The sequence below is a fragment of the Rattus rattus genome, chromosome X (genome assembly GCF_011064425.1).
Source record: "Rattus rattus isolate New Zealand chromosome X, Rrattus_CSIRO_v1, whole genome shotgun sequence".
Lineage (NCBI taxonomy): Eukaryota > Metazoa > Chordata > Mammalia > Rodentia > Muridae > Rattus > Rattus rattus.
Genome location: NC_046172.1, coordinates 54,861,537 through 54,887,118, shown reverse-complemented (window position 1 = coordinate 54,887,118; position 25,582 = coordinate 54,861,537). Strand labels below are relative to the sequence as shown.

Sequence of the window (25,582 nt, the reverse complement as noted above, 5' to 3'; positions counted from 1 at the left end):
GTGAAGCGCGCGGCGCGCTGCATTCTTCAGTTCAGGTGGGAAGCCAGGAGCAGGCCTGGTCTGGGCTCCCAGGCGATGGAGCGCGTGTGGCGTGCGTGGGACGGACAGTCCGTAAATGAGAACCAGTCAGACTCGCCGGGAGTCGCGGGTATGGTAGTCTCCTGGCTCAGCAGGGCTGAGTGGGAGCAAGTGACGGTTTATCTGTTCTGTGATGATCAGAAATTGCAGCAGTACGCGCTGAACCGAATTACAGTATGGAGGAGCAGGTAAGGCGGCCGGGTCAGCCCTTTTGCTTGGGTGCTGGTGGTGTCTCACTACTTCCTTGGTCGAGCTCCCCAACAGCCGTATTTTCTATAGCATTCCCTGAAATTGCCTTATGGTGCCTCTCTCCTAAGTACCTGAGGAAAAGTTGCAGCCAAGCTCCTGTACTCATCCCATGGAAGGAGAAATAGGGTGTATGTTCCAATATTTTTGTGTCTGTGAGGCTTACGTTTTACTTGTAAAACAGAGGGGGCCTGACCCGGGAGTAAAGGAGTAAGTTGATATGTTAGGGTGGCTTTCTGTTCCTGTTAGGGATTGGACTGTCACCCTTTAGGTTAGATTCAGGATTGAGGTTTCTCAGTTCGTTTGATGAGGGAAGGGGGTGGGGGATAGGATTCGGCGCTTCTCTAGCTAAATAGTTTGAAGGGGAGAGAATGGACTGTGTCCGCGCAACTGTTGATGAATGTAGCACTTAAGACGTACTGTGTACCCCAGCCAGCTTCTCAATTCCTTTATTACTGTTGGATCTCGGGGACTTTACTCCGTCTTATCCACAGTGTTTTGTATCTCCGTGCACTTGTCAGTGTGTAATGGTGCAACAACCAAGCTTCTGTGGTAGAGGATGGAACAATGTAAGGATTTTTATGATGGTGTTGGACTGTGGCCCTTTAGGTTAGGCAACGAACTGCCCCTGGCAGTGGCTTCTACAGCTGACCTGATACGATGTAAGCTCCTGGATGTAGCCGGTGGCTTGGGCACTGATGAACTTAGACTGCTCTATGGCATGGCATTGGTCAGGTAAGACTTGCATAGGGTAAGACTGGGGGGTTGGCTTTGGGAACTGGGGGTGGGTAAACATGAATGTTAAAAGATTGGTCGTCCGTGTCCCGTGTCGTCGCCCCCCCCCCTACCTGAAACAAAAAGCCACAGGTGGGTCTTTGTGTGTGAATCAACCTGTGATTTTTTTTTAACTTGCCATGACTGTGTCTTGTTCACAGCTGTGTCTTGTCCACACAACCCTTTTTCACTTTTCCAGAAAGTTTTCTCTCTTCTGTTCTTCCTTCCCTTCTAGAATGTGTAAGAGGTGTGAAATTCAGAACATTTCATACATGGTGGGGGAGGGTTACCACTGAGTTTTCTCACATGACAAAGCCTTATATTAGTCGATCTCTGTTTTGATGTCCCCCCTTTGTCCTCTGTTTCTGTTATTTATCTGAGTTCCTCATATTATTTGATGTAGTCATTTATCTGACATCTGTAGCATATTGTGTTCTACCATATGTCATGATTATTCTAGACCAAATTTGTCAAGAGCAGAACAGTGTCTAATTTGTCTGTGTTGTTTTAGTACATAGCATAGCCCTTAGTAAATGTTGGCTGGGCAGGGACTGTCCCTGCTTTGGCTGACACGAAGCCTAAGAGCAGGGTAGTCAGTAGAAAGGTAACTTCACAAAGAACTTGGAGTGAAATAGTTTCTTTGGACTATGCCACTTATTTCTCTCCCAATCCAGGTTTGTGAATCTTATCTCAGAGAGGAAGACCAAATCTTGTAACCTTCCCCTCAAATACCTGGCTCATGAGGTATGTGTGGAAGGCTGCATTGCTCATTCTCTTTGGCTAGGAAGGCTTCCTTAAGTGGGTTATGGTGTAAGGTATGCAAAACGATCAGTTTGTCTCATCACCTCCGGGTAAACCAGTAGAAGCTTCAGACCCTTAGCTTTCAAGTATTTAGTGATTGTTAATATGTGAAATAATGTGTTCCAACACGACATCTGTACATATATCATTAGACTTTGTTTTTATTTGCCCCTCCCCCCCGTTTTCCACTGCTGTCCTGCCTCTTCTCTCAAATAATCCTTCCTTTTGCTTACATGTCACATTCCATTAGCCTTCCTTGTTCTCCTTATCCCTTCCATTATCTCCCTGCCTCCCGCACCCACACTCCTCTTTCTGCAGTCTTTGCCCCAAACATAGATTAGATTCTGCATGTGATAAAATTTATGAAACACTCATCTTTCTGAGTCTGACTTACTTTGTTTGCTTCACATACTGATCTTCAAGTCCATTTGTTTTCCTGAAGATACCATACTTTCATTTTTCTTTACAGCTGAATAAAATTCCATTCAGTGTATGTTGCATATTGTCTCCATGTATTGACAGACCTATAGGCTCATTATATATTGAAGCTATTAGAAACCAAGGTAGCGGACTGGAGAGATGGCTCAGCCATTAATGGCTAGGCTCACAACCAAAAATATAAGAAATCGAGGTAGTTGTAAGGTGGGGGGTTGGGTGTCAATATTTCTGAGGTATGTCGACTTAGAATCCCTGGTTATATGCCTAGGAGTGGTATAGGTGGATCATATAATTTCCATTTTAGTTTTTTAGGAACCTCCATATTGGTTCCCGGGTGTCCATGCCAGTTTATGCTCCTGCCAGCAGTGAAGAGGGATACTCTTTTTTTTCCTTCAGAGCTGAGGACCGAACCCAGTGTCTTGCGCTTGCTAGGCAAGCGCTCTACCACTGAGCTTGTTTTTTTTTTTTTTTTTTTTTTTTTCCAACCCTGCCTGGTTTTTTTTTGTTTGTTTGTTTGTTTTTGTTTTTTTTTGTTTTTTTTATGATACCAGTCCTGACTGTGCTGAGACCAAATCTTGAAAAGGTTTAATTGGCTTGTTTTTTTTTTTTTTTTACCAACACTGCTTGTTTTTTTTTGTTTTGTTTGTTTGTTTGTTTGTTTGTTTGTTTTTAATGATAGCAGTCCTGACTGTGCTGAGACCAAATCTTGAAAAGGTTTAATTGGTATTTCCTTAATGACTAAGGCTGTTAAGCACTATTTCAAATATTTACTGACCATGTATGTTTCTTTTTTTTTTCTTTTTTTCGGAGCTGGGGACCGAACCCAGGGCCTTGTGCTTGCTAGGCAAGCGCTCTACCAACTGAGCTAAATCCCCAACCCCCATGTATGTTTCTTTAAGAACTAAAAATTAGCACATTTATTGATTGGATAATGTTTTATTGTTTAATTTTTTGGATTCTCTATTGCTAATGCTCTGTATGATATACACTTGGCAAAGATTTTTCTCACATATTTTAAGTTGTGTTATCTCTTTACTCTGTTATTTTCTTTGATGTGCAAAAACTTAAAAAGTCATGCGATCCATTTGTTGATTCTTAGGATTATTTCTTGTGCTGTTGGAGCCCATACCAGAATGTTTTTGACTGGATGATTGAATGTTCAGCTTTAAAAAAGATTGCTCCCTTATTTCTTATAACTTGCATTTCAGTGGGCCTGGACAGTTCTGCTAGTTGGGACTGGCCCATTGAAAGTGAGGAGCCTGACCACTGGGTAGGGACACAAAAGAGAGTAGCAGTCAAAATGCCTGCCCTCATGGAGCTGGCAATCTGAGGAAAGAAACAGATCAACCGAGCAGCAAAAAGTGCCAGATATTTCTGGCTTCAGTAAGTATGTAAGTTGTATAGGGATTTGATGGTAGGTGTGTTCTCAACCATGAAGAAAAACTTGCCAGAGCTCTTATGAGAGGCAAGAAAGAATACAGATGCCTAGGAAGAAGGAAAGGGCAAAGGGAATCCGAGAAGGCTAATAGGAATGCCCACCACAGAAATGGCCGGTGGTTGGGGTAATTGCCTTTTCTTCTGTTAAGACTACTTCCAATGAGCAGTAAAATATAACCAGGAACCACGGGATTGTAATTTTGACCACCAATAAGACTGAAAACTTCACTGGGATGGATGGCCAGAGTGATTCCTCTCTGAGTTTCTGTAAGCTTTATTATTTTCTCATTTCTAACTAGAGTCAATCTCTACCCCTAATCAGGTGAACATTCCAGAGTGGATTGTTGAACTTCGCCACAAGTTGACCCACAAGAAAATGCCCCATATAAATGACTGCCGCAGAGGTGAGTGCTGGCGGGGTGTTAAGCTCATGGGCCTAAGCTGGGTGGCATTTGGGGATGAGGGACAAAGAGGTGGATTGTACCTCGTGTCAGGACCAGGTGAAATACAGACTCACTTTGGTTACAGTATAAGGCTTGGCTTTCACAAGCTTACTAATCATGATATGTAGTCTTTTCATAGGGAAAATAATTCATATGGAAAGTATAAAAATGAAATCAGGACTAGTATTACCTTGTTTCATGTTTTAATTATGGCTTGGCAGTATACTATTCTGGTTCTTTTTTAAACCTCAGAGTTATTTTTATTTATGTACATGATTGTGTGTTTGCTATTTGATTGTGGATTCTGGAGGCCAGGAGAGGTTGCTGGGTCCCCTGAAACTAGGGTTACAGGCAGTTGTGAGTCATCTGCTCTGGGTGCTGTGATCTAAACTTGGATTCTCTGCAGGTACAGCAATTGCTCTTTTTTTATGAGTGTTTTTATTTTATGTATGTCAGTACACTGTTTTTGTCTTCTGAACACACCAGAAGAGGGCATCAGATCCCATTACAGGTGGTTGTGAGCCACCATGTGGTTGCTGGGAATTGAACTCAGGACCTCTGGAAGAGCAGTCGGTGCTCTTAACCACTGAGCCTTCTCTCCAGCCCCTAGCAATTGCTCTTAACTGTTCAGCCATCTCTGTAGCCTCTGTTCTGGTCCCTTGTGCTATTTTAATTATAAGGTATTACTTTCCTCTTACATTTTGCTCAGTAGGTAGTATATAGTCTGAAGGGGTGGGTTGAGAGGTAGTGTCATGAACTCAGGCATTCTTTTTATGTTCATTCTATGTTGATTAAAAATCCCTGGTTTAGTTTTCTGAGATCTAGAAAAGGGGCGAGACTTGATTTATGCCATGCAAGTAGCTGGTATACTTATGTTTCAGTTCTCCCATTTACCACCCCTTGCTTTAGTTGGCACCTATGTCTAGAGCCAGCATTATCCACTCCCTACCCCAGGAAAGATACCAGTGAGCAGGAGAATACATGAGAGGATATATGCAGTATTTAAGATTTGAGCCTGAGAGGCCGAGAGAACTGGGGACCTGCTAATCAATTGCCCATAATTGGTCCTATCTATTGCATCTACCCTTGCCTCTTCTAGGTTGCTACTTTGTCCTCCATTGGCTCCAGAAGACATTCTGGAGCCGTCAACTAGAGGACAGTCTGAAAGAAACCTGGGGGATGGAAGAGGACCAGATAGAAGCAGATGAACCTGAAGAAGAGGAAACTGAAATCATTATTGATGATATAATTGAAGAGATACCAGCGTTTCAGGATGACGACAAAAGTGAAGAATTGGCTGTCACAGATGATGCAAACACTAAAGGCAATGAAGAGGTGGCTTCTCATCCAGAACTATCTCCAAGACATAAGGAGTTGTATGGTGGGTATTCATGGGGGCAAAGAGGGGCGCATGTGCCTGAACACTCATGCTTGGGGTCAGTACTGCTTTTTCCCTTGATGGATTATTTTCTGTATGCTGTGGTGGAGTCCCAGCATAAAAAAAAATCACTGTCACAAACTATCTTATTGTGATAGTTTCCATGGTGAATGGATATTGCATTTGTACCGCCAGCTTTTTTGAGTTCTATGAAGTAAGTAGGGAAGGAATTTGAGTTGTCAGCTTATAGCTCAAGGTACAAGAAACTCAGATTCCCAGAAAGAATGAGAGGCTAGGCTTCCTTCCCTGTTTTTCATTCTGTTTTCAGAAAAAGCACGAGAATTGCTGGTATCATATGAAGAGGAACAGTTTAAGGTAAGTATCCTTGGTGCAGTATGCTGTCACCTGTCCTAGCCATTTCTTCCCTTTTGCCAGCTACCTGAAAGAGAAGTCTTTGAGAAAGAATTGAAAGTGGCAGAGCATGAGGGAACTTCTCAGAGAATTTGGAAGAAAAGTGGCAAAGCATGAAGGTACTTCTTGGAGAGGGTGGGAACGAGGAAGGAGACCAGCAGCATCTAACAGATGATCCTGTGATGATGGAAGAGAGCAAGCAGATAATGAAGTTGATGGACTGTTTGCTCTGGTGTAGAGAACTAGGAATGGGGTATAGCTGTACAGTCCTATGATTCTCAAGATGACCAGCAGGTGGGGTTTAAGAGTATCCCTAGGTCAGATGAGACTTCAGGTGTGGTTTATAGAAAGGCTGGGAAACCATTTAGACCCTTCTTCCTTTTTCACAGACAGATTGAACCCTTGGGTGACGGAAGGGGCAGATTCAGGGTTATGTACACAGTTAATGACAGAAGTAGGATGGGAACCTGGGTCTCAACAATTCTCTTGCTCCTATAACTCACTTCTTCCATTTGTTCCTTATCCTTTGGCCAAAAGATCCCTGTTCATCTCAAACCAAGTGCTCCCAATTGGCAGCTCAGTATCAATATCTGATGATTGGGAGCCACAGAAGATTTGGAGTGGGGAGAGTGGGAGGAGAAAAATCTAGTTATTTTTAGTTGTTGGGCTTGTAAAGGAGTTGTGGGACCACCACGCATGCTTTGTCCTGTTCCTTTAAGGACAGTGCTGAGGTCCTGTGAGAAGAGATCCTGGAGGGGTTTGGGGTGGGGTCCTTGACAAAGTCAGACTTCTGATTGGACTGTTTTTGCTCTCAGGTGCTGGAGAAATATAGGCATTTACTTCAGGCTATTAAGGTGTGGAATAACCTTTCTCCACGTGTACAAGGTATCCTAGAAGAACTCAAGAGCATTTCATGGGAGAACAGGTTTGTAACTTGATAACTCAGGGTTGCCTATTCTCTACAGTAGAGGGTAACAGCCTTACTGAAGTTGGTTTTCAAAATAAGACATAGCTTAGTGTAAGTAGTCCTAGCTACTTTGGAGGTTGAGTAGATAGATTGCAAATTCACAGCCTGGGCTACAGAATGAGTTCAAAGCCATTCTGGGCAGCTTAGTGAGATCCTGTCTCAAAAATGATAGTTGAGGAGGGGAAAAGAAAACTGGCTGGGAATATAAATCAGTGTTATCATGTTTGCCTAGCATGTACAATGCCCTGAATTCAATTCCTAGTACCAGAATGAGAAAGCAGTTGTCATGTGCTAGCTAGCTGATTTCTGTTATAGGAAATCTAGAGTCAATCCTCCTCCCCTAAATGGTGATTATGTCTTCTGTATGATCTGCCTCCAACCCTGCCAGCTACCGGGTTGCCTATCGTGAGCTACCGAATAACCAGTTATAAATGCCTGTAGTCCCTGGCAACCTTTTTCCTCTGTATCATGGAATATGACAGACTTGACAAATAGGAAAATGCTTTTGATATATAACACTTCACCATCTAGTCTTAGAGTGCTGCTAGTCTGTTTTTTTCAGACAGCTCTTGGAAGATGTTAGCATCTTTTGGGTAATCATGGCTAGACAGACAGAGGACAGGCCTTCTTGGGGCATGGCCACTAGAGGCTAGGCTAGATACTCTCCTTTCATTATGGCTGTGTGTTGCTCTGCCCACAAACAGTGTTCAATTCAACCCGGGTAGGCAAAACTTGTTGCCCTTGCGTATTCTGCATGAATTCAGTTTGAAAGGGCTTTGGAGAACTTGCTGCCAACAAGCTGTGGAAGAAGGCTGGGAGTGTTATGTTGGTCAGTGGTAGAGCAGTGGCCTAGTATGCACAAGGCCTTAGTTTTGATCCACAGTACCAAAAAGGGACAAAAGGAGATAAAACAAACAAGCAAAAAAACTATGGAGGCAATGCCAGCCCTACAGTAAAGGAAAGTTCAAAGGGATCTAAGATGCCTCCCCAGTGTTTAGATTATACTCCATGATGCTCAGTTCCAAAGGCATTTCCTTAGTTTGCCTATGCTAGACTTCTTAGCTCCTCCATTCAGCAGAAGTTTGAGGGATGGCTTCCCCAGTAGCTGGGAAAGTTACTTCTGTGCCCTTCATAGTAGGATCTGCCTGTCTATGCTGAGCAGGCAGTGCTAAGTTTTCAGATATTTATCTGAGGAGATGAGGAATGAGGGGAAGGAGAGTTGTGTTCTCAAGCCTGCTCTGCTGGATAAAAGCTGCTGACTGTGTTGTCGTCCCTCTAGGTACTGGGTCATCTTGAAAGCTTGACATCTGCTAGACCTAGTCAGCTAGGAGTGGCTCTTAACAAGCCAGTAACTGTGGAAAATCTGTTGCTGCTTTAGGTTTGAGCTAGATGAACTTGAGAAATCTCCCCTATTGCTGATGTTTTCAACTGAGTCATATCTGGACCAGCAGTCACATACCTAGCATTTCTACTTCTAGGATCTAGAAGAAGGTAGCTAGTGTGAAGGATAGAGAAAGGACAGGAGAAACAACATTGTAGGAACTGAGGTCTAAAAGACTTGGTCATCCCTAGGCATTTGATTTCTTCTAACATTTAGGACGTATTTCTGATTTGAGTTTTTTCCGCATCACTGCTCTCATTTTTATGGGACTTAGGATCACCACATGCCTCCGGTACATTTTGAGTGTTCAAAGCCCCACTGATTCCAGACTCTGGCTCAGTCCTTGTCCCAGGCGCCTGAAGCCTAATAGCTTTGTCTTCTGATTAGTCTCCACCTCTGGTACTTTGGCCATTTGAACTAGAGACATTAGCTGTTTTGGAAGTGTTGCAGGAATATGTATCTTTTTGTCGGCTTCATTCTAGTGTGCCTCTTTTGTCTTTCTTTTTTGTCTACTGGGAATTAGACTCTGACCTTTATGCACACCATGTTAAGTCTTGTACCACTGAGATATAGCCATGTTCCAGCCCCTTAAGTCATTTCAACTTTAAACAGTCAGTGAATCAGTCAGTCCAGCCTATTTGGAAAGGTCACCTTTTATTTTTTCCTTTTGAGACTCATTTTTCTATATTACTCAGGGTGGTTCTGAACTTAATGATGCTTTCGCCTCAGCCTCTGAGTGTCCTGAGTAGCTGGGACTGTAGGCATGGGCAACCATGCGTCTCTAAACTACTGTTTATTTACCTTAGGGATGCTGTACTGGATGCCTTTCTAGACGATGGCTTCCTCATTCCCACTTATGAGCAGTTGGCAGCGTTGCAGATAGAGTATGAAGGTAGGGTCCTGGGTATTCACCGAAACCCTAGGGTTCTGTGTTTCTTATGCGGGAACTCTAGAAGTGGGCTGGAGTGTGGAGTGGGGTGGGGCTGAAATGTCAGCCCTCTTGGCTGAACAGAATAGGTAGTCCTGCTGATGTGTCATGGGACTCTCCGTAGGTGGCGTGGAATCGGTTAAGGTGGGTTGGAATGGGCAGGGTGGGGTTTCTTAACACTGTTGTTGTGCCTTGTCAAATATGATTTAGCCACTAGCTAGAGAGCTAGAACAGCAGCATTGGAGGGGCCTTGAGAGGTCATCTAGTCCAACATCCTCATGTTACAGATGGTCAGACTGAGGTCCAGAAAGGGGAAGTTACTGAACCAAATTCACACAGTGAGTTATTGACGAAGCTGAAGTCAGAAAGAGTTCTTTCTTTTATACTTGGTTTTGTATCAGTTGTTGTTTGCCAGATACTAACTGGTTTCTCTTTCCCTGCTCTTCTGCTTCCCTTCCCTCTTGTTCTGCAATGGCAATTCTTGTTGTTGGAACATGGGCGTGTCTGTTCTTTCTCTTTGGTGTGCAATTTTTTCTTCTTTTCTGTCTACCCTTCTTGCTGGCTTGCTTTGGTGCTCTCTCATTCTCTTAATCTTGGCCCCATTGCCCTTCCCGTCCATCAATGGGTATCCCTCACAAACCAGAAAACCTCGACTTGAATGAAGTGTTGGTGCCAAAGCCCTTCTCTCAGTTCTGGCAGCCCCTGCTCAGGGGCCTGCACTCCCAGACCTTCACACAGGCCCTGCTAGAGAGGATGTTCTCTGAGTTGTCTACCCTGGGGAGAACTGGGATCCGGCCTACCTACATCCTTAGATGGACCGTTGAACTGATCGTGGCCAACACCAAGACTGGTGAGGAAAACTAGCCCTAGTCCCAGGGCCCAGGCATCCCAAGCAGAAGTGTCCTCAGCTCTGTCTTTAACTCCCTTGTTTAAAGTTTAGAGTTGCCAAAGAGTGCTTGCTGTAGGAACTAGGAGGAAAATCTCCCTTTTCCCCTTTCTTCTCAGTGCCACAGAAAGGAGGCACTCTGGGTGCTTTGAATAGTTAGAATGACAGGGTGGAAATTTGGGGAGATAAAGAGACATAGAGCCTTATCCCTTTTGACGTTGAAGATTGGGTGAAGGACCCACATGGTTCTTTCTCTTAAGCCTCTTTGTTTTCTTTCAGGACGAAATGCTCGGCGGTTTTCTGCAGGCCAGTGGGAAGCAAGAAGGAGCTGGAGGTGTTCCACTTTTTTCCCCTGGACTGGCCCCAGGTGATCGAGGCCTGCTTGGGCTCACCTTGCTGGGCCAGCCTCCAACTCCTTCAGGTGTAAGTCTTAATTCCATCTAGTAAGAGAGTGTGGCCCTGGAAGGCTCTTTTGGTGATGTTTAACCCTATATCCCTTCCAATAATAGATGAGAGAACCGAGTCTGGAAGGGGGAGGGTAGGATGCTGCTGCTGCTGCCTACAGTCACTCAGTATCATAAGGCTTGGCTAATCAGTCCAGTGGGAGAATGCTTAGCACAGTGGCCTGCACAGAGTAAGTGCACAGTAAAGAGTAGCTAGTGTTTCTTAGTGGACCCAATCTTCTGGTTCCAAGGCCAGTGCTACTGCCTCTATTTGCTTCCCAGAGTATACCTTTCAAAGTCACTCAACAATCCCTAATGCCTTCTTAGCAAAGTGACGGTTTAACCTGACATTCAGTGACCTTTCTGTTTCTGGACCTGTCACGGTAACCGTATCTCTTTCATGACCCCTTTACTTTATTCTCTCTAGGTTGTGTGGTCAATTGGAGTGTTGTTTTGATTCCTGTAAATACCCATGGTTGTCATCTTTTCCCTCTTTTCTGTCAGTTCCCTGCCCTAAGCTACTTCCCTCATTCTCCTAGAAGCCTTTAGTACTGAATTCTCTTCCTGCTTGCTAGAGTAGTAGTTGTTTCATTTGAACAAGTCATTTTACCCCTGCGTTTCCTCAACTCCAGAGATTTTCATCCATCACTGCACACAGCAGCATATTTTCATTACTCAGAACTTTTCATCTGAAAGCTGACGTGCCCAGTATCCCACTTTGTGGCCACCATATCTAGTCCTTTTGGTTTTTGAACTTCCTGTCCCATGGCACTGCTTTTCCCTTGTGTCCTAATCTCCATCTCTTTCCTTCCATTGGCTTCCTCAGCCTTGTTTGTAGTTTATCACTCCACTCATCCTCATCACCTTCTGCTCTACTAATCCTTTGGCAGTGTCTGACTCCAGTCTCTCAAGCTGGGGTTGATTTCCCTGCTCTGTTTCTTTTCATTCTTCAGCCTGGGTAGCTGAGTTCTCCTACACTGCTCATTGCTGTCACTGTAGAGTTACAAGTTTTGGTCTCATGCCAGGCTGCAGTTCTTTGTCTGCCTGTTTGCTTATTGACCACTTTGTCTCCAGGACTATTCTGAACATACACCATTGACTTCAAGTCCCTGCTGCTCTTGCATTTCACCCTCGCTTCCTCCAGTGGATGCAGGCATGTGCCACGTCTCCCTCGGCCTAAGGTTGAGCCATCTTGATCTGTGTCTGTAGTCAACACCACCAATCTCAGTTTGAGGTGTTTTTGCACTGCATCAAAGTCTGTTCTGTCTATGCTCTAGAGGCAAGTATGCCAGCACTGTTAAGGCCCTACCTCATTGTCTCCTTTGCCTAGCTGGTTATCACCCTTTATGAATGTGTCTGAGGTTTGGGTTTTTTTTTTTTTTAATCTTAAAAGAGTAATAACAACCCAAGTAAAAGAGTAATAATAACCCAATATCTGCTTTGCCCAGATTGGGCAAATTTTTTCTTTTCCCATCTCCAAAAATGGTTCTCATCTTAATTCTTTTCTCACTCTTTCTTCTCCTTAACCTGCTGCAGTTTGGTTGGTGTGCAGTCCCAAAGCTGCCTTGCCCTCATTACCCAAAGCAGACCTGCTTGTTAATCCATGTATCTGCTGCATTAGTGCTGGCTGCTGCAGCCTCCTAGAAGTGCCAGTGCGCATTCCTGGACTGTATAAACTATTGGCCCATACCTCCTTACTCCAGGCCTTCCCTCTACAATCTGGTTTGTATTTCTCAGCTGTGTGCTTAACACGGGCAGTTGAACTCTAGAGCGATCCTCCTTGACTACTACAGAGCTCACTTGGTGGTAGCACAGCCTAGCTCATCCTGTTGACACCTGAATATTTCCCAAATTTGACCTTTGTATTGCCATGTCTCCTCCCCCTGCCCATGTGTCTCCTCCCCTCTCCTAGGCTAAGCTCTCCAAGGGCACGAATTCTGCATTAGATATCTGTACTGTAGCACATCACACAAATCTAGTCACCATATAGGTCTTAGTAAATACCCTTGAACTGAATGAAATACCCTCTTCCATCTCCTTACCAGCAGTGCTTGTATTGGTAGGCGATGACCCAACATCTGAGGAATGAGTGAAGTGTGGGACTGGATTCCAAGACTTAGTTTTGTCATCCATCTATTTCATCTAAAAGTCTTTCTTGAACCCTTAGTGGCATCTGAGCTACAGACATATTTTTAAAATAAAAATGTGACCTTATAGACAAGTCAGCCAAGGCAAGAGTTCCAGGAGATAGGAGCAATCTATATAGCCACATTGCCAGATGTGTGAGCTCTGGACTATAAGTGACATTGCAGTTTCTGGAGGGGTCAGGCTAGAACATCACGGAGAAAAAAATCAAGGAAGCTTCAAAGTACAGAAGGAATATAGGATGCGTATGTACTTTGTGAGGGAGTAAAAAGATCATGGAGAGCTTTAATTACATAGCCTTCAAGACACTCTCCAATCCCACATGCCCGCAGAGTGGAAAAGTCTGGACCACAGAGATCTTCTCCCAAACCAAGCATATCACAGGGATGTGACACATGCCACTGGTAATAGTAGCTCACTTGGGTATGATTCCTTGTGCACAGATCCTAGCCTTCTCAGATAATCAGTGAATTTAGATCAATTTATCTATTTACAGAGTGGGGAATAGAGTGGTTATGCCTAGGGGTGTTGCACATTGGCTAGGGCCAGAAATCCCTGTAGCCTGTCCTTAAGTCTGGAGATTACCCTAGTGTTTCACATAGATTGAACTCTGACAGAAAACTTGTGTTACTGTGTGAATACAGAACTCTGGGCTTTTTTTTTCCTCACAGAGGTGAAAATATAAAAGATGCTATGGGTAGTTAATTATCAGGTATCATGCTTTTTTTTCTTAAATAGTGGCAATTTCTTTAAGTATAATACATTTTTTTACAGAGGCCATTCTACAGACTGAGTATTGAAGCACCTTAAAATCATGGGACTTGCTTCATGGATGGTGAATCTGGCTGAAATTGTGGACCTAAACCCATTTTCAATCCAACAGTCTAAACGCATGGCCTCAAATCCAAGGCTGTGACAGGCACACTCAGGGAGTGAGGTGGCATTTCATGACCTCTCTCCACAGCACCAATGGGGACTGGAAGCTGGGGGCATGGATGGGTAATGAGCAGCATACAGGTTCACAGCACCAAGTGCCTGGGGATATTATTATTAACTCACACTAATGGACCACAGGAGGGGAGGGAGGGTCTTCCTGGCTCCTTCCTCACATAAAGTTGTGGCATTTCAGGATCTTCCCCCAGCCAGGAGATCAGTTCCACTTGAACCAGTGTCCCCTGAATTTAAATGAGTCCTACCAACAGACCCCTAATCTAGTCAGTAACCCAGCCTGTCCCCACAGACTGATGGCCAGCCACATGTCTGCATGCATGGCTTTGTGTTCCTCCATAAAAACTCCACTTCTGGAAGGATGGGTTCCCTCTTGCTGTGTGTCCCACAGCAAGGGCTACCTCTCAGAGGCCAGGCTCTGTGAAATGTGTTACCCTCATCCTCCTAGCTGGCTCTATTAGTGCTTCTGCTGTTGAAAATTGACTTGTATGTGCACAGTGTCATCTTGTTTAATACACCTGTTTGACCATCCCCATTGGTCAGCAAGTTGGGCCTGCTGTGTCTGTCTTTTGACAGCTCCTCCATGCCATGTCTCCCACAATACCTGGAGGTCTACCCTCAACTGTTTTGGGATTGTGAAGACAGGTGCTCTCTGGTCTTCGCTTCTGGGTTGCCCCTGCCCCAGCCCCTGGCAGTCCCCCCCTGTGGTTAACATGGTGATCTTCAGAAATGGCCACTCAGACCATTGTCTCCAGAGTTACGGGCATCCTGCCCCATTAGTGCACGCATTCCCCTTTCCCAGCCTTCCTTCCTCCAGCTCCCCGGCACAGGCCCTACCTTCAGCTAAGAAGTTGGCCACAGGCAGTGTGTGCCATCTTGTCCCCGCTACCTAAGCCAATTTCTCCATGAAGCCCTCCCCAGTCTCTACACCGCCCTTTTGTTCTCCCTGGCAGTTCCCCCATACTGTAGCACCCACTATCAGTTCAGTGCTCATCAGGCCTCCCCTCCACACTGGCTGTGTCTAGTCAACTCTTCCTCTTTTCTTTTCTTCCCTCCATTCCAGGCTGGGCTGTAGCTGCTTCCAGAAGGAATCACACATTATATTCCATGCAGAAGAAAGCAGCACACTGCTCTTTCTATCCTTGGTCCCCAGGACAGATTCCTCCAGTGTTCTCCCATTCTGTAGTGTCTCAGTGCAGACTGGTAGCTATCATTAACTGCTTTCCGTTATGTGTCAGGCACTCTGCCAGGCATTCTATGTGAGCTTTCTTATCCCTTCCCCCAAGAACCCTAGAGATTGAATTCTGTTATTGTCTTCATTCTAATGAGAAGTAATAAAAAGTAAAACAGATATAGCAGAGAGCTGGGTCAGCATGCATGGTCCTGTTGGGTTTTGCATTCTGTCTGCTGTGTGTGCTGCCTTTCAGAGGCAGGTGTGAAGTTCAGAGAGCAGGTGCAAACTCCAGAGTGGTGAGCTATGAGGTGACTTTGAGACATTAAACTTTTCCCTACTTTGTCCCTCTGTGTGCTTAGAGTCTTCAAAGCCATGGGAGAGGTCTTGCCAGATGAGGAGCAGGAGAAGCTGCTTCGAGTCTGCTCCATTTATACTCAGAATGGAGAGAGTAGCTTGCCAAAGGCCGTCGAAGGCTCCGCCGCCTCCTCCTCCTCCTCCTCCACTGGGAAAGCTCCATACACGCTGGATACCTTACATCAGGACCTCCAGCCACCTGCTACCAACTGTGAGTCTGAAGGAAATACTCAACAGAAGGAGCAAGACAGCCTTACGGATGTCAAGCCAGAGGAGGAGGAAAAGGAGAATGTGGAGGAGGAGGAGGAGGAGAAGGAGGAGGAGGCAGAGATGGAGGAGGAGGAGAAGGAGGAGGAGGAAGAACAGGAGCAGGAGGAGCACCAGGAGGAAGAACAGGAGGAGGAGGAGGAGGAGGAGCAGAAGGTCTTTCAAGAGCAGATGGAAGCAGATGCAGAGGAAAGTGACGGCTTAGGAGAGGAGGAGGAAGTAGATGAGGATGAAGATGATGACGAAGATGACGACTATGATGATGATGATGATGATGAAGACGGAATGGATATGGGTGGGTTCTCTCTCCTACAGGGATCCTATGTTCTTGAGAACACTAGGATCATGTCTCAGAAAAGAGAAGCTTTGCAGGGTTCAGCATGGCAACTAAGCTCTGGTAAGTAGTCCTTACAACCACTTTTATTTTTTTCAGTCATTAATTCCCTCCATTCTTGATGGGTCCCTCCTCTCCCTTTTGCCCCCCTTTGCCTCTCCTCCCACCTCTGTTAAGATTGTCACAATGTAATCTAAGACTTAAGATCCTGTGGCCGAAACCTTCTGGATGCATGCTCCAGTATCCCAACAGCTTTAACTCTTTTTGAAATGAAGATTGCTTAAAGATCTCCCCCCTTTTCAGCCTCCTGAGGAGGTGAGGTTATAGTTTGACACTATTATGCGCTGCTGGCCAATCCTTGACGCTTTCCTTCACCCTACAGAATAGATAAGAAAGGAATAAGATGTGAACAGTATATGGCAAGCCTCAAAGGCTACTTGATACATGAATGGCAACCCTCTTAGGTTGGAGTACATAAGCATCAGGGACCACTGTCAGACTGATTGCTGTTTCATATAAGTAGTTGTGTGTTAGCCCTGGGTAGTAAGAGCAAAAGAATATGAAGGGTGAGGGGTAAAATACAGTAGATCACATGCTTTCATGTACACACAGTGTGGTAAAACTAGATTTTGCTATGTGTTTTCAAACTCTGAGCATTAAGTCAAGAAACTGGATCAAAAGAAAATATGGAGTGGTTCAGATTTTAGATGTTCATCAAAGTCTATGAAATTGAAGCTCAAAAAGGATACAGGGAAGCTTGGTGATGGGGAATGGGATGCATCAATCTGCTCCTCTGAAGGTCTTCCTTTGAATGACGTCATCTACTTTAAGAAGGAGGAGCCTCAAGGGAGGCAGACATGGAACAAGTAGAACAGACAGTATGGGGTGGTACATGTTTATGTGCCCATGAACACCAGAGACAGGGACATGGCCCATGCACCTGGAGAAGAGAAGGAAAATAGCTGAGCCCAGTGAGGAGTAAGATATAATCAAGAGGAATCATTGAATGAGCTCATGGGGAAAGCGGTAGCCTTTGCCCTGTGAGGACAGGTGTGGGAGTGTTGTATAAAAACTTGAGTGGGAGTGCTAGGGGTGAGTGAGCACATTTTGTGTCCGCGTGTGCGTGTGCGTGTTTGTGTTTGTGTATGTGTGTGTGTCTATTGTCTATACCTGATAGGTAAATTATGACTTAGTGGCAAAAAAAACCTCTTAGGGCAAGGAAGTTGGGTTTTTGTAAATAGTGAAAGAGAGATGAATTGGTAGAGGAACAGCTGTGTCTGTAAGGTGGGGTTAGATGTCAGTAGAAGAGAAAAGTGGGGACTGTGAAAAGAATCTCAAATAGGCCATAGTATTGTATATATTTTCTGAAGAGAAAGCAGAATCAACAAAAAACCAGGAGATATCTATGTGAGGGAAGACTTGGAAGTCTGTGGGAGGGGTTTATGACTAGGCAATAAGAGTCATTTTGAATTGTATCTGTGTTGGCACTGTGGAAATATGTATAAGAATGTCAGGCTAAAGAGACAAGGGCTGTAATATATATATATTTAGGTTTGGAAATAATCAACTCAGTGCTATTAGATAGAACCTAGGGAGTGATCCTTGTGTGTGAAAACATCTATATTGTTGGGTGCTAAAGATCATTAAAACAGATACAAGTTTCTGTAAGGGTCAAGGTTAGACAGATAAGACAATTCGGGGTTAGTTCTTCTCTTTGTGTATGTACTGTTCTGGGAATCAAACCCAGGAAATCAGCAGACTAGGCAAGCGCTCTTCCAATGAATTATACCCTCAGCCCATTCTTTTTTTTAATTGACATTTAATTGTGTATATTTATGAGATACAGTGTGATAATTTGATACATAATATATAGCATGAGAACGGCCCTTTTAAAGTAGTTTCTATGGTTTTTGCATTAAAAAAATTGATCCAAGGCTAAATGTCATACATCCAAAGGTGTGTGACAGGGAGAATTATGTTTCATCCCAGAGTGGAACATCTTCATGTATGTATATTTTGGGGAATTTTTATATTATGAATTATGAAAGGTTATATTAAGTCCTTGCCTCTCCCCACCTTGTTCTTATTCCTCTCCTTCTCCTCTCTGTGTGTATGTGCGTGCGTTCGTGCGTTCGTGCGTGCGTGCGTGCGTGCGTGCTTGCTTGCTTGCTTGCTTGCTTGCTTGCTTGCGTGCGTGCGTGCGTGCGTGCGTGCGTGTATGTATGTATGTGTGTGTGTGTGATGACATTAAGATATCTGGGTTTCCACCTATAAATGAGAGTTGTAGGATGCAGGAAGTGGAGTAGGAGACATTCACTGAATGGAATGCGTGTGCTTCTCTGCATATCCTTGTGGGGTAGAATATGTGGTTTTTCTGTGCATCCGAGGGTGATAACCTTGTACATGGGGAGCATGTCACCTGAGTCAGTAGTCCTTAGGGGTGTGTATGTATCTTTGGACAAGACCACTAAGAAAGAACATAGCATTCAAACACATGGTGGTATAGCTGTATAAACAGTTTCAATCACTCAGATAATTCTTGGTATTGGTGGGAATGGAGAAGGCATGCTATGAGAATTCTGTGGTTTCTATTAATTTGTGCATTGCCATATCTGAAGATGTCCGTGCTTATGTGGAGTTCTATCTAAGAAGAATGAGAAGGAATAAAATGCCTGTAGCATGTGTGTGTGTGTGTGTGTGTGTGTAATATAAGCACACATGTGTAACAGTTACAAAGTGCTAAGATGTACAGAGAGGTGCTCTTGAGAAGTGGTTACAGCGTTGTGACAAGGGATATGCAGAAAGCCCACACTGAATTGGCTAAGAGGGCTGGGTGGGTAGATGGGAGTGGGCCTGTGTACCAATAGGAAAACCAGCTTATCAACTTTTTTCTGTAAATATTATTGGATATTTTAAAATTAATCTCTTAAGTTTTCATGAAAGTATACACTGCATGTTAAACACATTCCCCATCATGGTCCCTTATCCTCATCTCAAACTCCTCTTTCATTAGTTCAGCTCATTTCCCTTGACAGTTAAATTTTCTACATAATGTCTGACGGTACATATGCATCTTTATAAGATCTGGAAGTCACAGTGAGATAAGCCTATTTGTCTTTCTGAGATTGGCATACCTAATGATTGTCTGCAGCTGCGTCCTTTTCTTTCCGAGAGCTGACAAAAGGCCCTTGGATTTTATGTGTATCACATTTCCACTCGTCACTCCTCTATTCTTGGACACCTGTGTTGGTGCCATGACTTAGCTACTGTGAATAGTGCTGTATAAAGCAATGCTGTGCAAATATTTGTGTGATATGTTGATTATGGAGTTATTTGGGTAAATAATCAGGAGTGCTATACCTGGACAGTAAGGTACTCTGAGTTGGTTGGTTTGTTCTTGTTTTGTTTTGAGAAGCCCCTATCCTGACTTATACAGTGGCTGGACTAGTTTACATTCCTGTCAGTGTATCAGAGTTCTCTTTCCATATCCTTACCAGCAGTATTGTTATTGGGTTCTTAATGGCTGCCATTCTGTCTGAGGTAAGATGGAATCTGAGTAATTTTGAATCTGAGTATGATTTTGACTTTTTAAAAGCTCATTCTTTTCTCCTCTCTTTGTTCTACAGACGATGTACGATGGGGTATATTCCCTATCGGCCGAGTACCAGGTCAGACTGAGGACCCAACAGAGCTTATGCTGGATAATTATGACACCATGTATCTTTTGGACCAACCTGTACTAGAGCACCGGCTAGAACCCCAAAAGTCTAAGAGTAGGTGAGTGCCTGTACCAGTGGGATTCCTTACCTCTTTGATTGCTACCTTCTGGATAAGAAACAAAGTGGAATAAATGAGTCAGTGGCCGTGCCCTTGTTAGGATTCCTTTACCCTAATGTAGGGAATTAATCGTCAAACAGATGATTTGGCACCACTTCCAGATTGAGACCAGTTTGTGTGCAACTGACTGTGTATGCACTGGTCTATGGCCATTGGAATTGAGAGTTCATTCCTGTTCTGCTTGCTTTGCTTATTCCCTGGGAGATGACTTGAACTCCCTTTCACATGGGCATTCTGGGAGAGGGCTCTAGAAGCCAAGTGTCCCCGAATCAGATGAGTAGAAGAGGTAGCTGTGGAAGCCAGTTAGAAGTAGAATTCTGTTGCATGGCATTTGACCACACTGTTAACCCAGAGATTGTGTTATTTACTGAGAAAACCTGTTTTTAGTTGTGCTCTGGCTCAGCCCTTAGCACACACCTTTAATCCCTCATGAAGACAGAATGAGCCAGAGAATGAGAAGAATCCAGAAGATTAGAACAGGTTGCTAGTTAGTTTGAGGCCCAGCAGAACAACTCAGGAGTGGCCAAGAGAGAGAAGCCAGACTGAATCCGTTAGCAGGGAGAGGAGTTTGAGCCAGAACAGCTGAGTTGACCAGCCAGCCAGAGCTCAGGAAGAGCTACAGAGGGTGAGTTTATTCAGCAGGAAGTCTCAGAGGCTGAAACATTCCAGGCCTAGGTAATGTATGGAGGCTAGAAGCCTAGATTAACAGATGGACGCAGTAAGCCTCAGAGATGACAGTTACCTCAGGTGAATAAGGTACTGTTACAAGATTCCATTGTTAGAGGCCCCATTCTCTTCCCAGTAAACTGATCCTTTGAAAGCTTGGCCCAGTGAGTGCCTGGATACAAAGAGGGAAGCGTGTGCTGAAGAGCTGTTGACTTGGCCCAGCTTGTTAGCTCTCTGCCATTAGTAGATGCTAGATAAAATGCCCACCCTTAATTCTTTCCTCAGCCTCACCCCTGACTTGGCTGTGTAACTTTGGTCAAATCATGCGTTAGTTTCTTTGTTTGGAAAGTTATGGGTGATGGGAAGGGGTGGGGCTAGAGTACTTCTAAGGGTTTTCCCACTGCAGTAGTGTAAGTATAGATCTGCCTGAGTGAGTGAAGGATGGCACCTCCTCTAGTTGCAAAGTCCTTTGACCTACAGTAAGCAGGCACTTGAGTGGTTTTGAGCTAGGTTAGGGAGACAGAGGGTACTTATGTACGTCAAGCAGTCTTAAAATATGGAATGGAGTTGGGCCATATTATCTCTAGATCCCAAGCCTCACCTTGAGCTGTTAACTAGGTATTAGATGTGGGAGGGATCCAGCCAAGTCTTCTTTGGGCCCCTAAGCTCTAGGACCTTGGAAAGAGGCCCTGCTGAGGCAGCCACTCTGATTTATCCTCCTGGAGCTGGGGTGGGACTTCTATCCCTTAACCTCAAGCAGCACCAGTCTGCACACTAGTTTCTATACTGCAGTTCTGCATAATGCTTCATTTTAATTCTACCCTTCAATTTGCCAGAGGTGGGTTGCTGGGGGTAGAGCCGCCCCTGCTTCTCATCTGAAATCACTTGCCAGAATAGCTCCTGTCTTTTCTTTATAAAGGTCAAGCTTCTGCAGAGTTTAGAGCCGTCCCTGTCCCTGACCAACTGCCCCTTCTCTCAGCAGCACTCTGGGCCTATGCTGTGGCAGCAATAACAATGGCGGTGCTGGCAACATGGAGGGCCTTCTCTGGAACCAAGGACAAATGCATGGGCTCAAAGCTGGCCTGCAGCTCTTCTGATGGCTGTCCTGATGCAAGTGTCCATGTAGCCCTGCCACTGTCACAGCTCAGTCCAGAATCCACCCATGGTACAGAGTGGACAACCTAAGAGACAGATCAGCCTTATCAATTCCGCTGTCGACCACAATGGAAATTAGAATGATTCCCCCCATTTTCTGTTGTGTTTTGAAAAATAATAAACAGATTTTTGTCATGGTGTTTGTGAGTTGAGGACCGTGTCTGTTGGGGTAGACCAGTTAATTTTTCCTTTACTTTGTGGCTATTCTAAAGGTGGTGAGATGGTAACAAGGCTCTTGAGTAGAAGTTGGAGCCTAAGACCTATGAAGTGTACCAGTTCTGATAACTTTCCTCGCTAGTCTGTAGGCATATATTTCTGCCTGGCTCCCTTAAACTTATTTCTGCATGCCCCTCTTCTGTAATGTGGGCAAGCCTACATAAAATCATCAGGGCCCAGAGAAGAGGCATGGCTGGCATAGAGCCCAGTGAACATCTGAGGCTTGGGGTCTGGGGACAGGAAGTAGCAGGGTGGAGGAGGATCCAGTTTTAGTGAGCAAGAAACAGGAATTGAAAGCTAAAGTATGTCATACTTTGACATTCTCTATCCTTTGACCTAGAAAAGACATAATGTATTCCTGCAGTGGGCTTTGGAGCTATTAGAAATACCTTAGTGATTTCAGAATTCCATGAATCCACCACACAACAGATTTTTTTGCCATGTAACCAAACAAGTGTTGACAAAGCAAGTTTGTGCGTTGGGTTAGACAAAGGTTTTTTTTCCCAGTGCTTCTCTTCCCACAATGACAAAGTTTTTCTGGCATATTGGAAAGTTGAAGCTGGAAAGATCTTCAGTGAACTTGTAGATTAAAAGTATTCATATACTGTGGACTGGGGGTGGGATAGTGCCAACAAGCTTTTCAGGTCTAGTGAGAGTAGTTCTCACTTTACTGCATATGTTTTGGGAATTTACATGATACTGCTTTTTAAAGATTAGTCTTTCCACTAGAAAGAAATTTTGAAAATAATCATTCTGGTATGGTTGCCCCTATGTCCACCCCCCAGTATATGTACACTTTTACCTACTTTTTTCAGACCTCCTTACCTCTAATCTAGTCTCCCACTATTTTTTGGAAAGCCCTTGGCTATCCTGAACTTACTTTATAGACTAGACTGGCTTCCAAGGCTGATCTTTCTGGCCCTACCTCTTAAGTGCTGGGGTTAAAGTCATGCACCACCACTGCCTGGATTAGTTCCCTGCTTTTTAAGTGCATCTAGATACTGAGATAGACAAATGAGAAGTGACTGTCCTGTGGCTAAAAGGCAGTTGCTAGGTTGGTATAGATCAGTATTTTCTTGAACATTATCTGGGTTCATATTAGGAGTGCAGATTATTAGACCCCACTCCTGATAGGAATCAGAAAGGTTGGCAATAGGCCACAATCTATGGTTTTGACAAAGATGGTATACAGAGGATATCTTGTGTGTTATATGGATGTATCACCTGTCAGTTAAAAAGCTCACGGTCTATGGCTTATGGCTTAGGCAGGAAGTAGAAGGTGGAACATCTGGGAGGAGAAAGGATTCTGGGGAAGAGCCAGGCTCAGGAAGATCCACCTGGGAAAATGTGAGGAGAGGGACATAAGGTCCCTGAGCACAGGTAACCAGCCATGTGGTAGAATGTAGGTTAAAATAGGGTTATTTTAGTTAGAATCTAGTCAGAGAAGAGTCTAGCCATATGGCCAAGGTATTTGTAAATATATTTTGAGTCTGAATCTTATTTCTGGGAACATGGGGTTGGAAGGAAGAACTAGGACTATAACTTCAACAGATGTGATTATTTTGATGCAAAATAGAGTTTCAGATGCACTGGTGGACAGGTAAAAGCTGCAAAAAGACACAGGTTCAAGGCATACACCAGTACTTAACTGGAACAACCTTGGGCAAATCATGCCATTTTTTTAATCTTCAGGATATTTATCTCGTATGTAACAGGAGAGGTTAGAAAATGGCTTTTCGGGATCTGGGATAATGGCTCAGTAGATAAGAGTGTTTGAGGACCTGAGTTCAAATCCCCAGTACTTGCATGAAGTCCAGGCATGGCTGTATCCCAGCACTGGAGGGCATGACAGCTGCATTCCAAGAGCTGTCTGGGCAGCTAGCTTGGCCAGAACGGTGAGACTCCATTTCCAGAAGATACCTTGTTTCAAGGCAATAAGGGGAAAAGCAAGAAAGGAAAACCCTTGAGGTTTCCTGGCCCCCACATGTGCACACACAGGTGCATACTCCCACACATGTGCACAGACCACATACACATATACTTTACACAAACACACACACAAATGTTTACTGGGGAAAAATTGGTAAATCCCACATCGGGTGCTATCTCCTAAGAATACCGACCAGTGCCTGACACTGGTCAGTCTTCAGGAAGTATTTAGAGAACGAACTGACCTTCTGAAGCATATAATGTTTTATAATATGTGACTGGTAGCTATACACAAACCTTGTCACAAAAGGAAACAAAGTAAGGGAATTTCCCAAGCACACCTGGAGTCCTAGCACTTGGAAGACAAAATCAGAAGAACTGAGAGGTCATGGCCGTATACAAATTGTGGTGTGTGTGTGTGTGTGTGTGTGTGTGTGTGTGTGTGTGTGTGTGTGATGTTCAAAGCCAGTCTAAAGTACATAGCAAGGCTTTTTCTCATCAAAAAGCTAGAGGCTGAGGATGTGCTTCAGTGGTAGAATGCTTACCTAGCATTTGTTAAGGCTGAGTTTGATCCATAAAGCCCCAAGAAACACACAAAAATCAGAAGACTTTGGTAAAATTCAGATGAACTCCGTGAGACGGGGATGGGGATCTGTGCCCCATTGTTTATTTAACAGTGCGTGTCCAAAGGACATATGCTTAGTATTTCAGGAACCAGTTGGAGTGTGTGTATCTGTGTGCCATCTCTTGTTGCTAATGTTCTTAAAGAAAGAGCCATGAGTGATTAGTAGACAAAGTTTATGCAGTTAATGGGTTTACAGTTCATCGTTGTCAACAATACAGCATTTTCATCACAATTATAGGCGAAACAAATAAAAACCTCTAAGTACATTCATGCTAGTGAGAATATCGTATAAAGCATTGCACATGCATTAGAGAGGCAGACAAAACTGGGGAAGGGTTATATTTTCACTCACCTCACGTTGGCTCTGTGTATTTTGTCATTGAGACTTACATTATGTTTGGGTCAAACAAGGAACCCAAAGTGGTTTTATAAAAAGTTTACAACCATTAAACAATACTGTTTAATCCCACAAATGGATAAAACAAATTACTATAGCTCAATGATACACAAACCAGGACTAAAAAATAGTCAATCTGCCTATGTGTATAGCTAGCTATAATACAATAGATATCAAATATGCTGAGTCTTCACAGAGGCATTGACTACTTTAGACAAGCAAGTTCTAGAAATACACTGGTTTCGAATGAAAACTAACACTAGTGCCATTTTGGTTGAAGGTTATGCACTCCTCAGTTTCATACCCGAAGAGAAGCAAACTAGGAAGGAGGTGGAAGAGAAGGGTTAGGAGGAGACCTGAGCACGGCTCTTTGGACAGCTTCGCATGACTTTCCATGTGCAAATCCAAACCTGATTTACAAAGTAAAACAAACTCTATTGAAATTGTTGGCCCTCAAGAAGGGCACTTGTACAAAGCCGCACACTTAGAGCACAGATAGAATGTTAACTGAGAGCCTCTTCACAACGAACTGTTCCGTGTTAGAGGGAAACTGTAACAAAGATTAATAGATATTAATGATTGAATTGTTTTATAAAGGTTATTAATTCCGAGACTTAAAAAAAAAGGATCGTGGAGAAGTAGAAACTAGAAGGGGTTGAGAGAATAAGAAAGGGGGAGAAAAATCATGCCATATGCTTCATTACTTAGAAGAAAAGTTTTACAGACCATTTCCATAAGGCATCTGTCATTGTCCCTTCCATACCTGGTACCTTAAGTGAGTTCAATAGTTCCATGTTACCTTTGAAAAGGCTCCTCTTTCTTTGAGCTGTCTTATAGAAAGGGTGCTCTGGATTGACCATGCCCTTCCAGAGTCACATTTCTCCTTTAGGCGGAAATGAAAACAACAACAATAATAAAGTCACA

At 44.0% G+C, this 25,582-nt stretch overlaps 1 protein-coding gene across 1 annotated transcript; it reads left to right on the top strand.

The window, feature by feature from the left end:
* Positions 1 to 21,631, top strand: Las1l (LAS1 like ribosome biogenesis factor). The gene is given in 15 exon segments (XM_032889737.1): positions 1 to 266; positions 934 to 1,059; positions 1,773 to 1,842; positions 4,097 to 4,178; positions 5,317 to 5,598; positions 5,924 to 5,970; positions 6,822 to 6,931; positions 9,161 to 9,246; positions 9,570 to 9,620; positions 9,926 to 10,132; positions 10,448 to 10,515; positions 10,518 to 10,591; positions 15,238 to 15,896; positions 19,460 to 19,610; positions 21,319 to 21,631. Coding segments are annotated over 15 exon segments (2,319 nt in total). The 5' UTR covers positions 1 to 75; the 3' UTR covers positions 21,434 to 21,631.
* Positions 21,632 to 25,582: the final 3,951 nt, after the last annotated feature.